The following is a 16,430-nucleotide window of genomic DNA, read 5'->3' as shown; positions in this document are numbered from 1 at the left end:
CTTTCAGATCTGATATGTTATATCCTAAAGCGGTCGGGTATTTTCTTAGGACATTAAGTAATTTTACAGTCTCGGTTCGTCCTAAGTTGGTGTTCACTATAACTGGTCGGTTTAGCTCTTCGTCTAGAAATTCGTATCTAAGATCGGTAGGAAGTGTTTTCAGCTCTATAGCAGGTTTCTTAGGTCCAGGTATAGGATCGGGAGTTAAAGCTAAGCATTCACTCAGGTGGTCATCTTGATATTCCTCACGCCAGTTGTCATCTTCAAGAATTGGCGGCATAGGAATTCTTAGGATCTCGGTTTCCTTATTTGGTTCAGATTTTATTTCTTTGACACACTCGTTGATTATGTCAGCAGAACAGCATGTGTCAATTATAGAAGGTGCTTTTAGGAATTGGGAAAGGATAAATTCTATTTTCTCTTCTCCTACTTCGAAAGTAAGCTTTCCTCGCTTTACGTCTATAATTGCACCAGCGGTTGCTAAAAATGGTCTTCCTAATATGATCGGGATGTTAGAATCTTCTTGGATATCCATAATGATGAAGTCAGTTGGGATGTAGAATTGACCTACACGAACAGGGATATTCTCTAACATTCCTATAGGGTATTTTACTGAACGGTCAGCTAGTTGAAGAGACATTCTCGTTGCTTTAAGCTCACCTAGATTTAGTTTCTTACAGGTTGAAAGAGGCATCAAACTAACACTAGCTCCTAAATCGCACAAGGCTTTCTCTATAATGGTTTTACCTATTACGCAGGGTATAGAGAAACTACCAGGGTCTTTCAGTTTTGGAGGCATGTTATTTTGGATGATAGCGCTACATTCAGCGGTAAGTGTTACGGTTTCGTTATCCTCGAGTTTCTTTTTGTTTGATAAGATTTCTTTTAGGAATTTAGCGTACGAAGGCATTTCAGTTATGGCTTCTGTGAATGGTATGGTTATGTTTAATTGTTTCAGAAGTTCTACAAATCTTTTAAATTGCGCTTCGGTTTTTGATTTAGCTAATCTCTGAGGATAAGGAATTGGTGGCTTATAAGGCGGTGGTGGAACATAAGGTTTCTCTTTTTCAGGTTCCACTTCGTTATTGTTCTCATCAGTCTTAGCAGTTTGTTCGTCAGTTGTTTTCTTTTGGGTTTCCTTTGGCTCTTGTTGTGACATGGGCGCGTTTTGAGTTCTAGGATCTATGGGTCCATCGTAATTCGTTCCACTTCGTAGTGTTATTGCGTTCGCATGTCCTTTAGGATTAGGTTGTGGTTGAGCAGGAAACGTGCCAGTAGGGGCAGCAGTAGGTGCTTGTTGTTGGGCTACTTGTGAGATTTGAGTTTCTAACATTTTGTTATGAGTAGCTAAAGCATCTACTTTGTTCGATAGTTGTTTTAGTTGCTCGCTGTTGTGGATGTTTTGGTTCAGGAAGTCCTTATTGGTTTGTTGTTGGGAAGCTATAAAGTTCTCCATCATGATTTCTAGATTTGACTTCCTAGGGGTATTTTGAGCAGCTACAGGCGCTTTTTGGTAGCCAGGTGGTACAGCAGGTGCTTGTCCAGGCGCGTACAACGCATTGTTGTTCTTATAAGAAAAGTTCGGGTGGTTTTTCCATCCAGGGTTGTACGTGTTAGAATAAGGGTTTCCTTGAGCATAGTTTACTTGATCAGATGGGACTCCAGTCAAGAGTTGACATTCGGCAACTACATGTCCAGTCAATCCACAAATCTCGCAGTTAGGTGTTACAGCAGCAGCGGTGGCTGAAGGAGTGATGGTTAAGTTCTCGATCTTTTGAGTTAAAGCGTCTACTTTAGCGTTAACGCGGTCTATACCACTTACTTCGTACATTCCTCCTTTGGTTTGGGCTTCATCATGGGTAATGATTTTGTGCCATGTTCTCTATGAGTTTGTATGCTTCATCATGGGGTTTGTCCATTAATGCTCCGCCAGCAGCGACATCTATAGTCATTTTAGTGTTATATAAGAGACCACCATAGAAAGTATGGATGATCAGCCATGGTTCGAGTCCATGATGAGGGCATATTCTAAGCATGTCCTTGTAACGTTCCCAAGCTTCGAAGAGTGATTCGTTATCTTTCTGGGTAAATCCGTTGATTTGACCTCTAAGCATAGCAGTTTTGCTAGGCGGAAAGTATCTCGCTAAGAATACTCTCTTCAATTCGTCCCATGTAGTTATGGAATTGGAAGGCAGGGATTGAAGCCACGCTCTAGCTCTATCTCTCAAGGAGAAAGGAAAGAGACGTAATCGAATAGCTTCGGGACTAACGTTGTTGGCTTTGACAGTGTCGGCGTATTGCACGAACACAGATAAATGGAGGTTAGGGTCGTCTACAGGGCTTCCAGAGAATTGATTCTGTTGAACAGCTTGGACCAGCGAAGGTTTCAGTTCGAAATTGTTTGCCTCAATCGCAGGTGGTGCGATACTTGAATGCGGTTCAGCGTGCAAAGGAGCGGCATAGTCTCTAAGAGGACGAATAGCAGCCATCTCTAACTTCGGGATAATTTGATTGATTTGATCAGTAAAAGTCAATTCCTGATTAATAGGAATTGGTGCTACTTTGGGAAGATTGCGAGCTCGACGTTTGACGTTAATGAAACGTTCGATCTCGTTAATTCGTTGTATTAAATCTCCTCCTTGTGAACGAGTATTTGGCATACAATCGTTCAGAAAGAAAAGGAAGAATTGTCCTAGTCTCTACGGTGTAACAGTGAGTTACGATATCGACTTAAATAGTCCCCGGCAAGGGCGCCAAAAACTTGATCGCGACTTTACGTGTCTATAAATCTGATGACTGCAAGTGCACAGTCGTGTCGTGTAGTTTTAAAAGATATCGAATCCACAGGGACTATGAATCGATCTACCGTTATCTAAGGTTACTATGTAAAGCTAGGGCTACTAAAATTTTGATTGTTTCTAAGGGAGAGTGATAGTGAGAAATAAAGAATATAATAAAAGACAGGTATCAGTATGTATTTCGTTTAACTTAAGGTAATCCGAAGGTCCATTGGCTTTTGCATAATTTAACTAAAAATCTTTACTAATTAAATTGATTAAAAATCCTCGTCTCAAACTTTCGCTCTGTTGATTCAGATTACTATCCTAATCCTAATGTACGCTTTCGCCATCCCATTAGATTTTAGAAGAGCTTTTTGGAAACAACGCAATTAATAAAATGTCTATTTTATGAAGTTGTTATCTATTTAAATCTCCTAATCTCAAACTTTCGCTCTATTGACTCGGAACATGCTAATATCCCTAACGTACGCTTCCGCCATCCCGCTCGGGTGTAAAAACAATTTTTGAAAATAAATAAGTCCCAATTAGTTTTAATACGCTTTCGCCATCCTTAAAACTAATGTCCTATGTCTACTATCCAGTTAAAGATCTCAAACTTTCGCTCTATTGATTTTAACCTTTGACCGTCTTAGCCCCTCAAACTTTCGCTCTATTGGTTTTAAGACTTACTAATTAAATTAGACATATAAACCAAAAATAAGTGATATTTAATAAAACATAATTAAGCCAATTTATTTCGGATCCCTACGGTTAACTTACTTTACATACCGACACCTTAGTAATTTAGCCAGACATATTAATATGGTTAAACATGCATAAACAGATTCGGTTTATAATAATAGGCATGTTAATAGGCATACAATATATCATGCAAATAAAAATATAAATGAGGCGGTAAATATTAAACCTGAATTAAATAAATGGCAAGTAAATCTTCAAGTATCGAACCTCCACCACAAGTTGGCTGGATCGTTCTTCGGAAGTTAAACGGGCAGAAAATAAAACAAGGAAATAAAAACGATAAATCTAACGTAAGGCTAGATTTATAAAAAGTTCACAACAATTTCCGGTGTAGAAATCGTTGTGAGAAAATAAGTGTTTGAATGAAAGCAGAATAAAAAATATGATTCGCGGTACAATTTCGGCAGCACTTCGTTAGCAGGAAATCGGACTCTTTGGAAGTGAGGTAGCAGGTTCTATTTATACGAGAGGTTTTGCTGTGACGTTGCGTGAAAAGAGGAGACTTTGCAGACTGGGTGTGGAGACGTGCGTCTCCGATTCTTCAGGAAGACTGGGTGCAGGACTTGAGACGTGCGTCTCAAGTGGAGAAAATCTAGGAGCAGTTGGAGACGGGCGTCTCCTCTTGGTGACGTGGCAGAAGAACGTTGGAGACGTGCGTCTCCACTTGCTGGGAAGGTTTGGGCCACGCGCCTTTGGTTCCATAGTTGGCTGAACTGTCTCTTTTGGGTCCTAATTGCACCCCTCTTTCACTTCAGCACTCCTTTTTCATCTTTTAGGCATAAATATTGGTCATTTAAGCTCCATTTTCTTTCCTTTTCGCAAATAGTCGTAATTAGAGTGTAAAACCTGAAACAAAGCAAATACTCGCGTAATATCATAATAAATTAACATAATAAATGGAAAATGCTATAAATATCTATGGATTTCAAGCTAAATATATGATATAAAATCGTGTTATCAATGATGTCATTGAATTAGGAAATTTCTTAACAGACCTCCTAACCTTCTTGGTCACCCCTGGCGAAATTCCCAGAATGCCCCTATATTTCGGAAATGCATCTCCGAAATCACTTTTTTTCTGAAAAAAAGGGTGATTTCGGAAGTGCACTTCCGAAAACACGAAAAAAAAGGTGTTTTCGGAGATGCATTTCCGAAAACACCCCTTTTTTGAGTTTTCGGAGATGCATTTCCGAAAAATCCCCTTTTTGGGAAATGGGGGTGTGTTCGGAGATGCATATCCAAAATATTCCAAGACCAAATTGGTCTTGGAATGTTTCGGATATACACTTCCCAAAGAATTCAATAATTATTAAAAAATTAAAATCAAAGTGAATCAATACAATTAATAGGTATAAAATCAAGGTGAATCAATAAAATGAAGGTGAATCAATAAAATCAAGGTGAATCAAAATTTCCTAAACAATTTTAAAGTTAAAAATTATTTTACTAACTTATATAAATCAAAAACATTTTAATTTCATAATTAAATTTTGATTATTTAGAATTAAATATAAAATTTATTCTTTAAATAAAATTAAGACAAAATCTTTTTTTAATTTTTTTAAACTAAATAAAAATTTATAACTCATTTTTAATTATGAATCAGAATAGAAATATATAAATATATAATAATAATTTTTTTTTTGGAAGAAAGATAATTTTATTTCCAAAAACAGTTAGGTACATGCCGGTTTAACAATCCAGGCTACAAAACATCAAAGCAAACTATGCAACACAGCCAAATTATCTATCAGACTAGCCAATCTTCATCAGTTCTATGTTCACATGACCACGCAGAATTTTCCGACCTTTACATCTAGTAACCACTGCCTGTTTAATATTTTGGACCACATTGATAGGAATCTGAGTTTGGAATATAGCAGCATTCCGAGTTATCCAGATATAGTATATTGTTTCCGTAACCGAAATCTTCAGAATATCTCTACGCCATCCCTTTTTTCCCGTTTCACTAATGAGCCAGGCTTTTTCTCTGTCCCATTCCAGCACTGGTCTAGAGTATCCATTCCACACCAAGATTTGCTCCCATATCCGCTTAGTATACTCACATTGAAAAAAGAGATGAGGCAAGGTTTCGCTATCTGGGCAGAACACACAACATCCATCCGTGACGATACCAATCTTCGCAAGTCTGTCTTTCGTAGGGAGCCTTCCTAGCATGACCAACCACAGTATGAAACAGGCCCTTGGTCGAGCATGGTTGCTATGAACCAATTTCTTCCAACAAATATCACCTCGGTCTCCCCTAATATCCTTATACATGTCCGCGGTTCGATATTTGCCACTTTAAACACTTGTTAACCAATATTGGCTATTATGAGTCAACTCTCTGCATTTCATAATCCGGCTCACCATCCAGGAACAGTTTGGTGGTACCTGCCATTGCAAAATATATAAATATATAATAATTATTATATAAATATATAATAATATAATAATTATTATAAATTAAAACACTATTTTTTTAATTATTATATAAATATATAAATATATTTATAATTAATATATAATAATTATTATATAAATATATAAATATATAATAATTTTTATAAATATATAATAATTATTATAATTATTATATAAATATATAAATATATAAATTAAAACACTCATTTTTTTAATTTTTTTTTGTAAATATATAATAATTATTATAAATATATAAATAAAAAATTATAACTCATTTTGTAAGTGAAATTATTTTAATTAAAATTATTTTAAATTTTAAAATATGAATCAGAATAGAAATATATAATTATTATTATTATTCATAACTCATAAATTATATTAAAATATATAATTATTATTATTTATTACTCATAAATTATATCAAATTTATGATATATGAATTAATTAATATCATAAAATTAATTTTTGGGATTTTTTTTGGTTGTTTCGGAGATGCATCTCCGAATTTGTCAAAATCCCAATTTTTGGGATTTTTTCGGAAATGCACTTCCGAAGTCTGAAAAAATTTTGAAAAAAAAATATTTCGAAAATGCATTTCCGAAGCGGGGTAAAATTGGGTTTTCGCAGGGGGTGACCTCCATAGGGAGGTGGGTAAAGAAATTTTCTTGAATTATAGTATCTTTATGCAAGTAATGTTTTATTGTTGTTTACGTTACCATATTAGAAGGCAGGTAGATTCATGTTTCTATAGAATGAAGTATTAAATTTTAGGATTAACAGTCATTTACCTTCCTGCAATATAGGCGTGTTTTGATTTATGTTTTTAAAAATTTTCTTGAAATATTAAAATTCTAAGTTTTTTTTGCCTCAGATGACAAAATTATCCCATGTGAAAGTTTTTTTTTTTTATTTACCACCTTAAATTTTACACATTTGAGATACCAAAATTTATAAAAGATATTTAAAATGTTTTTTTTAAAGGGGATAGATCAAAACACGCTATATTGCAAGGGTAAATCTCTATTAACCCTAAATTTTAAGTCAATACGCCTGAAATAAAATGAATTCTATTATATTCTAGGTATGATGTTGTGATGTTAATTTTTTCATGTTTTGAGATGCTTTGATAGATACTTTAAATGTATTTGAAGCAGGCTACGTGGAACCGAGGCAATGGCAATGTCAAGTTAGCCAGCTAGCACTATATCAAACTTCTTAATCAATGTAGGGTACTCTAAAACATTTGCATCTATATGATTGAAAGAAACATTCTGTTTTTTACTTTGAAGCAATCGTTGTTGTTAAATAGTATACTATTATTTGAATAAGTTGTTATTGTTCCACTATACTTTAATTAGTGCACAATGTTTTCAAGTAGTAGTAATAGCACTGTTGTGTAGCAAGATTTGAACAAATTATTATTTTTTGTTATTCAGCAGTAACAACAACACTTACGGGTGGGTATTCAAAACCCAACCCGTAAAACTGAATCGAACTAAATCGAACTAAATCGAAACTGCATAAAACCGCATTTAGTTCGGATGTGTTTGAGTCATTTTTTAATAGAACCGCGCGGTTCGGTTTGATTTGCAGTTTGTGTTTTGCAAACTGAACCAAACCAAATCAAATTAAATTATGTTACAAAATCTTACTAACCAATATATATTTCTTTAATTCTTTGGAGAATACTTATTTTTAATTACATATCATCAAATAACAAAATATTATTATTTATAAATACTATTTTAAAAAATATATTTTTATCGTATTCTTCACATGATATTTATTTAAGAATGCAATTTTATGAATATCATTCTTTAGATCTATGATTAAATTGTAAGACGCAATTTTATGTATTAAATTATAAATTTATTTTGACAATTACAAACTTTTTTATGGTAATGTATGAACGATTAAAATAAAAATTCTATTTTTCTCTATATGTGTATGTATGGTTCAATAAATTTTTTTGTAAAAAATTGAATCAACCGAACCAATCTAAACCGCATTAATTTTGTTTGGTTCGGTTCGGTTTTATTTTTAAAAGTCAACCGAATCAAACCGAACCGCACGCTCTTCTCTCTTGCGGCTCGGATGATTTTTAGCGTCAAAACCGCTCAAACCGCACTGCAAACACCCCTAACACTAGTGTATTTAACAGTTGTAGATTTAGAAATTAGCCTTGATTTGAGCAGGTCCAACATTGAGCCGAATTTCATCACTTTTACAAAAAACACATTTAATTTCGGACGCAAAGGGGATTTAACATTGATTACACGGACAAGGTAACGAAGGACAATATGAAAACTTGTCACTTTACCCCTTGGTTTTTTTTAACCGATGGGTAAAATTTTTCTACACATGGATTTGATCCCCAACAACTACATTTTTATTATTTTCAAAACTGGATGACGCGCCCAAAATTTCCTCTCGGTTGAAAGTAAAATTGAAATAGTATATCAATATTATTACCGCGGTTTGTAATATTAACCGAGGGGAAACAATATTATTTAATTTTTTTATTTTTCTATATTTTCGTTTGAAACTGTATTACAGAACCATATTTTGCCCATTTTTGAAACAGGAACATTGTACCTGTTACCCATTTCTCAAACTGAAATATTGTACCAAAAGTATTCCTTGGTTTCACAATTTGCAAAGCCAAAATGACCCACACCTTATAATTTTACAAAAAAACTAAAACAAATTATTAACGAACAAAATCAATAACCAAAATGCAAAGTCTTTTAGGTCGTCCAAAAGTTCTCTTTTGTGATTTTTCACTGGTCGTTAAGCACCTATAATTTGAACAATATTTAAAACCAATTAGGATAATAAACAAAAACATTAAATCTTTAGTAAAAAGAATAAAAAAAGTAAAACGAACAAATATATATTACTAAGTAATATAAAACATTTACTTACTAGTTTTCCCATATCCCCTTTTGATGATCATGTAGAATATGTGAGACGTACCTGTGTGGCTAAGGAAGGGGTCTCAAAATTTAAATCTTGATTTTCATCATTATCAGGAATATGTTTTCCTTGTAGAAAAATTGATGATATAGTGTTAGAAGGACCGGTGACATAAAAAACTTGTTTTGCTTGGGTTGCCATGATGAATGGTTCATTCATATAAGTTGTATTTCAAATATCAACCCGTGTGAATCCTACTTCATTGAATTTTACATCATTGTTACTGTCAATCCACTTACACTTAAATAAAGGCACTTAAAAAGTACAAGATTGTTATCATTGGAACTAAAAGAAGTACATGGATTCAACTTCAACCATAACCTTACTATTTTGCATGGTACTACGATCATCCTTTGATTTTGTATAGAATAAAAATTTATTAATTTCGTATGCACTCGAAGTAATTACATTAAACTTAGGCATATGTGACATGCATTTATTTGTCTCCGATGCACCACTCTCTTTAGAAACCCTTTAACTAAAACAAGTTATAAAAGTTTTGTTATGATCTGTCAACAAATATTGTTCACTCATCCGAGGGAATTTTTTCTTGATAAGACTTTTGTGGACGGACGTGTAAGGTTGAACTTCATCACTGTTATTCAATATATGCAAATGTGCTTGAAGAACTGCATCTCGGTTCAATGTCTTAACATTTAAACCTTGAGTACCACTAACATCATATCTTCCATCACTCGGAAATTCCTATAGAGTTCACTTCTGACAAATAGTTTGTACAAAATTCAATATCTTCTTCTATGATGTACCGTTCAATTATTGAAGCTTCCAAATGGTGATGATTGATATATCGGTCTACCAGATACATCCACCATAAATAAATTGGACCATAAATTCTAATTTGCCTTAGTAGATGAACAACTAAGTGAATCATAATGTCAAAAAATGATGGAGGGAAAAACATCTCTCATTGACACAAGATAATTGCAGCCTTATCATCTAACTCATCTAAATTTCTATGATCAATGAATTTACTACATGTAGCATTGAAGAATAAGCACAGTCTAGTTATAGTTACCCTTTTATTTTTTGGTAAAATGCAACGGATAGACACTGGGAGAAGTTGTTGCATCAAGACATGACAATCATGAGATTTTAAACCAACTAATTTAAGATCATTCATTGACACAAGTTTCTTCATATTTGATGAGTACTCTTGGGGAACTTTGATACTCTGCAAACAATCGAATTTCTTTTCTTTTTTAGACAGAGTGTGACATGATGGGGGAAAATATGTTCCATTTCTTATATCTTTTGGGGTTAACTCTTTTCATATACCCATCACCATCATATCTTGACGAGATTTCTTAGTATCTTTTGTCTTTACTTTAATGTTGAGAAGTGTTCCAGTCAAACTATCACATGCATTTTCTCCACGATCTCTTTTTGTTTCTTTCTAATGACAATATTATAGTGTTGTTGTATTTTATAAACTTTCTTTCTGGTTAAGGGTTTTGGAGCGATACCGAACTTCCTGATTTCCATTACAAGCCTTCTGCAATCTACGGTATGAATGATTAGGTCATAGAAATTTTCAACGCCCAAGGTTACAATCTTTTTCCATTTTGTAGTTGGTTGAAGCTTGTATGATATTCACATATAGGACACGCAAGTTATGTAGGAGAGTCATTTATCGTATAAAACAACATGACACACAACTAAAAGTTATCACATATATATGCATCATCAACATGAACGCCTTCCATACAAAAAAGTCTTAAATCTTTAATAAATATCATTAAATAAACATTTATGCGTTCCCTGGTTGTTTTAGACCCGAAATCATCATTGCTACCATCATATATTTGCGCTTCACACACAACCACAAAGATATGTTGTAAATTATGAGAAGAATAAGCCAAGAAGTATGGTTAGTACTGAAATTACCAAATATGTTTATTCCATCGATGGAAAGTCCAAGCCTAAGGTTCCTTAGCTCAACGATAAAATCTAGAAACAACAAATCAATTTTCTTCAAATGCAATAAATCAGCTACATGGGGAATTTTTCCATCACATACTCTTTCATCTGCATGCTATCGAATATTTTTTGGTGTTATTTACATTAACAAATAGTCTCTTAAACCTTTGAATTATTAGTAGGTACCACATCACTATGGAAGGAACACTTTTTTTAGTTACACCATCATGATCTTCAACTACATTGTCCTTCTATTTGTAGAGTGACTCTCCACACCTCGAGCACTCCTTCAAGTTTTCATACTCTTTCCTATATAATATGTAATCATTACAACATACATATATTTTGACATAGTCCAAACCAATTGGACATAATGTCTTCATGGCCTCATAACTATGATTCGACAACGTACTACCTTCTATAAGCATTTCTTGCAACAATTTAAGCAATCAAGTGAAACTTCTATCCATCTACCCATATCTTGACTTAAGACTAAATAGTATTAACACAGCTGACAATCTTGTAAAAATATTACATCTCGGATATAACGACTACCTCATTTCTCTTTGCAAAGTATATTTTCCACATAAGCTTTTTTAAAAGCATCCACTCCACTATTACGAATAATATCTTCTAGAGTATCATTCATAAATTCATCTACTTCACTTCTAAATGACACAAGTATTTTCTTCACTTCACTATGCAATACCCATTTCGTTTGATTTTGAATAATTACGTCACAGCTTAATTGATTGAATATAACACCCCTTGGATGTTTTTGTGTATTTTTTACAAGGACACCAAAAAATCTCATTATCGTTAGGAAATTTTTTTCTGCAAATTCAAGAAATTAAATCTCTCCATTGTTAAACTCTTTAACTAATGTATTGACTTTTATCCAACTACAATCCATAATCACATTATAACTTAAGTTTCAAAAACTATAACAATAACAACAACAATGACGACAAAAACAACATCAACGATGATAACAATAACAACAACATCATCATCATCAACAACAATAATAAAAACAACAACAACAACAATCATGAAGAAATTTTTACATATCGGAAATATGGTGAGAGACTCAAAGAAAAAATTTGGTTTCAGTTTCGATCTTGCTTCCTCCTTGGATCCTAAGAGAAGATGAAGAATGATGTTCCTTTCTTTCGCTCGAGAAGAATAGTGTTCTTTTTGTTTACTAGGGCGTAGAAAGTGGATTAGACTTAACATTCTGATGAAGGAATAAAATATTGTTTAGATTTTTCAACTCAGTTTTTGGAAAAATCAAGGGAACATAACCGAGGTAAAATATTGTTTAGATTTTTCAACTCAGTCGTTGAAACACTTTGATTTTAGTGTGAAAAGAGAAGTAGGAAAGAGGTGACGACTGAGAGATAACAGAAGTGTAGAGATGAGGGATTCGTGAAAGAAACAGAAAGAGTTTTTCTCACTTGGTTGATGTGTACAGGTGAGAGTACAGATAGGAAGAGTGAGGCTGATGGAGAATAGAAAGGGAGGCGGGACACTTTATTTTTTTGAATTTTAGGGTTTTTGTGCTCCAATTTCATTTGGGCTAAAACCATGCCAAAGCCCAACCGATTTGCTTCTCTGTACACTTGCATTTGCGCTGAGCAACAAAATTTTAATTGAAATAAATCTAGAACTCTATAATCTTCGGCAGTCCCCGGCAACGGCGCCAAAAACTTGATAGGAAAATAGCAAGTGTACTATTTTCGCCTATGTAGTAGTAATGGGAAAATCCCAAGTATCGAATCTCAAGGACTGCTTGACGATATAGAGTTTTATCAGTGTTTCAATTAAACAAAAGTTCAAAAGGTTGTTTTGATTGGTTTTGCAAATAAAGTAAATAAACAGAATAATAGAACGATGATCAGAGATGAGTAGATTGCTAGGGACGGTGAATGATTCTTCATGCAACGAATTCTCTGTCTCAATACAATAACATGCTTTTCATAGTTAATTACCGGTTCTTTAGAGTATCTAATCCTAAGGCCTTAGTGAAAAGATCTTTGACCTCACAACCTAATTACTATGTCCATAGATAATTACGGTTATGATCAAGCATTCCAATAACAAGAACTTCCGGTTACAATATGATATCCCTAGTCCTAGGTGATATAGATATTATATGTTCTTAATCATGTCCACAAATAATATGCCGTCCAGCTACACTATTCATTCATATTCAGAATCCGTTTTTCTGACGGATAAAGCATTATTAACGGATGAAGAACAAATTAACAAATACGAAAAGTAAAATAGTTATTGCATCAATTGAATGAATTCATCACAATCAGAATCAGGGTCACCCCCTAGCAATGGGGGGTTTAGCTACTCATGAAAATAACAGAAACCATAGTGTAAATTGTAGACATTACAGATAAATGAAGGAAATCCAATCTTCAATGGCAAAAGCTCATAGAAATCTTCAATCCTTGCATAGAATCTGAGTTCTCCAGCCTTCTACAGTGTATTTTCGCTCCCAAATTCGTCCAACCCCTGTCCAAACGCAACCTCCTCCTTTTATTTCTGCCAAACTGGGCTTTTCAGCAAGAAAGCCCATTCTTTTACGTGCACACGCGTGTGGACACGCGTTTGGTGGCTGTGACACGCGTCCTGGGACGCGTCTTGGCAGGGGCAGGCATTCCTTTGTAATTCTGGCAGCTGGGACGCGTGTGGGCACGCGTCTGGCAGTCTGGGACGCGTCTGGGCACGCGTTTGGTGGCCTGGGACGCGTCTGGGCACGCGTTTGGTCAGCAGACCTCAGCATTTCACTTCCACACGCGTTTGGGGACGCGTTTGAGCAGCAGGATGCACTTTCATAGGCTCCACACGCGTGTGGGGACGCGTTTGGCCAGGCCATGTGCTTTTTCATCAGTTTCTTCACGTTTCGCACTGATTTTCTCCATTTCATTCATCTGAGCCTACAAACACTTAAACACAAAACCAAAGCATAAAATGACGAATAATAAATTAAAACATAAAATAAAATACTTAAAGATAACTAAAAACAGCGGTAAAAATACGTGTGAAAACCACTGATCAAACTCCCCCAAACTTAAACCGTTGCTTGACCTCAAGCGACAATTACAAGAGTTAATGACCTTCAAGGCACATCGGTATTCATACGTGAGATATCCAGTTTTATTGATCAAGAAACAGTGGTCCGACATTCACATGACGCGACGAGTTTCTGCTCCCACTTTAAACCTTAAGCTCCCCTTTTCGATACCTCTCCAACTATGCTTTGCACTTAAGTCTCTTTCCGATTTTCCTCCTCTTTCATTCGGACAATCACATTACGGCACTGTATTTCTCATAATAATCATCACATGCATGAGACAGATCAAGACTTTATATTTTCTTTTCTCTGGCACCAAACGAGCAGCATTTGCTACTTTCTTATTACCGATGAAATTTTCAAACTTTACAGTTGTATATTGTCCTTTTGGACGACGTTTGGGGATCAACCTCCTTTGGGCTGAATAACCGGGTAAGGGTTACCCAACTTAGCGAGCCGGTTGCCTTTTACCGCCTTTTCATCATTTGGTGCCAACCTTATATCCTTTATTTATTTTTTTTTCAACCAATCATCATGCATGTGAATCTGAATTATGCCAGACTGTATCAATAAACTACTCGAGGAGTACTTCTCAGGATACAAGTACTATGGTGCAAATCTACACGTTGGACTCGTATTTCATTTAAGGAACCAAGGGTGTTTAACCAAACCTCTTCTTGTCACATTATTCCGAACTTCCTGTCCTCAACCAATCCTCCCTTCATCTCTATATACTATTCCCGATCGCTCTTTAAGATCCAAACTCTTCAAAATTTAAAAATTTCGGTTAAAATTTGGGAGAATGATTTTGTAAGTCTTACACATATTATAGCAGCAAAATAAATTAAAAATGCAAAGAGTGAAACCTCCCCCAAACTTGAACAAAACATTGACCTCAATGTTTTAGAACAAGCCCGAGAGAGGTGACTCACAGAGGGTACTGCACTCCATAGCTTCCACTTGAAATGCCCCTTTTATTTCCTGAAAATAAAACAAACAAACAGAGAAATTAATTATTAAAACTGTGGGTTGCCTCCCACGAAGCGCTTCGTTTAACGTCGCATGGCTCGACGGTCCATTACCCTTTATTATGGAGGGTATTTTCTATTCCACACCTGGTTGCTTTTCACCTCCGCAACCAAAAACTCATGAAGATGAAAGGCATGGACAACTTTTCCCTTCAATTCACTTACCACATTCTTCTTGACTTTCTTAGCCTTCTTCGGACTTTTGATAGCTTCATGAGTTGTTTCTACCCGAGATGCTATGCTTGAAACTTTTTCTTGGAGCTGCTCAGGCTTTTTGTCTTTTTTTTCACTTTCTATCATACCACCAGAATTTTGATCATTCACAACCGCCCTATGTTTCTTAACTCCTAACATCTTCAAGGTTACTTCTTCATCAAAAGATCTCAGCGTTAGTGTCCCCTTTTCAATGTCGAGGTTGCAGCGACCTGTCGACAAAAATGGCCTCCCAAGAAGGATAGGAGTTTCTTCGTCTTCCGGAATGTCCATGACGTGGAAGTCCACGGGGAATACAAACTTATCCACTTCCACCAATACATCTTCTGCTACCCCATATGATTTCTTGATGGTGTGGTCGGCGAACCTTAACTGTGTCTTACTCTCACTAATCTTTTGCAACTCAAGCTTTTTAAAGATTGACAAAGGCATTAAACTCACACTAGAACCAGAATCGAGGAGTACCTTTGTAAAAGTTATGTTATTGATAGTGCATGGTATTGCCACCGCTCCCGGGTCTTTCCTCTTTATTGGGATCTTTCTTGCTGACGAGACTAAACCGCACTTCTCAGTTGCAATCTTTTGTTCTCCTTCCACTGATCTCTTTTTCGCCATCACCTCCTTCATAAATTTCCTATACAAGGGCATGTGCTCAAGTGCTTCAAAGAATGGTAGATTTACCTCTAGCCTTTTGAACAATTTAGTGAACTTCTCGAAGTCTTTCTCTTTTGACTTCTTCTTTGTCACTCTGGAAGGGAAAGGTAGTTTGATCGCCGGTTCAGCATCTTTCTTTTTTTCTTCAACTGGTTTAACCGGTGGTATCACAACTTCTGGCTCTTTCGAATTCTCTCTTATTTCTAGATCCACCTCTATTACCATAGGGTCATCTATTTCCTCTTTCTCTTTTTCTGATTCAGCCACCCTTTTGCTCCTTGTTGTAACAGCATTAATCTTCTCTTGATCTTTCGGATTTTTCACAGTTGCACTCGGAAAGTTACCTTGTGCCTGTAGAGTGATATGCTGTGCTATTTGACCCACCTGAACCTCTAGATTTTTTATTGAAGCTGTGGTGTTCCTATGGTTGTTTCTTGTCTCTTCTTGAAACTGAGAGCATTGTCCAGCCAATCTCTCGATAGCTACTTTCCACTCCGCCTTCTGAGGGCCTTGTTGTTGTTGTTGATCTTTCCAAGCGAAGTTGGGATGATTCTTCCACCCAGGATT

At 35.3% G+C, this 16,430-nt stretch overlaps 1 protein-coding gene and 1 non-coding gene across 2 annotated transcripts; one reads left to right on the top strand and one right to left on the bottom strand.

The window, feature by feature from the left end:
- Positions 1-2,007: 2,007 nt before the first annotated feature.
- Positions 2,008-2,114, top strand: LOC131645330 (small nucleolar RNA R71). Its single transcript, XR_009296959.1, has one exon. It is a non-coding gene; the product is annotated as a small nucleolar RNA R71 (small nucleolar RNA).
- Positions 2,115-5,297: 3,183 nt separating this feature from the next.
- On the bottom strand, positions 5,298-5,822 carry LOC131651170 (uncharacterized). Its single transcript, XM_058920839.1, has one exon. It carries the CDS (start codon positions 5,820-5,822, stop codon positions 5,298-5,300), a length of 525 nt encoding a protein of 174 aa, XP_058776822.1.
- Positions 5,823-16,430: the final 10,608 nt, after the last annotated feature.

The sequence above is a fragment of the Vicia villosa genome, linkage group LG1, assembly GCF_029867415.1.
Source record: "Vicia villosa cultivar HV-30 ecotype Madison, WI linkage group LG1, Vvil1.0, whole genome shotgun sequence".
Classification (NCBI taxonomy): domain Eukaryota; kingdom Viridiplantae; phylum Streptophyta; class Magnoliopsida; order Fabales; family Fabaceae; genus Vicia; species Vicia villosa.
This window is presented reverse-complemented; position numbering and strand designations above follow the sequence as displayed.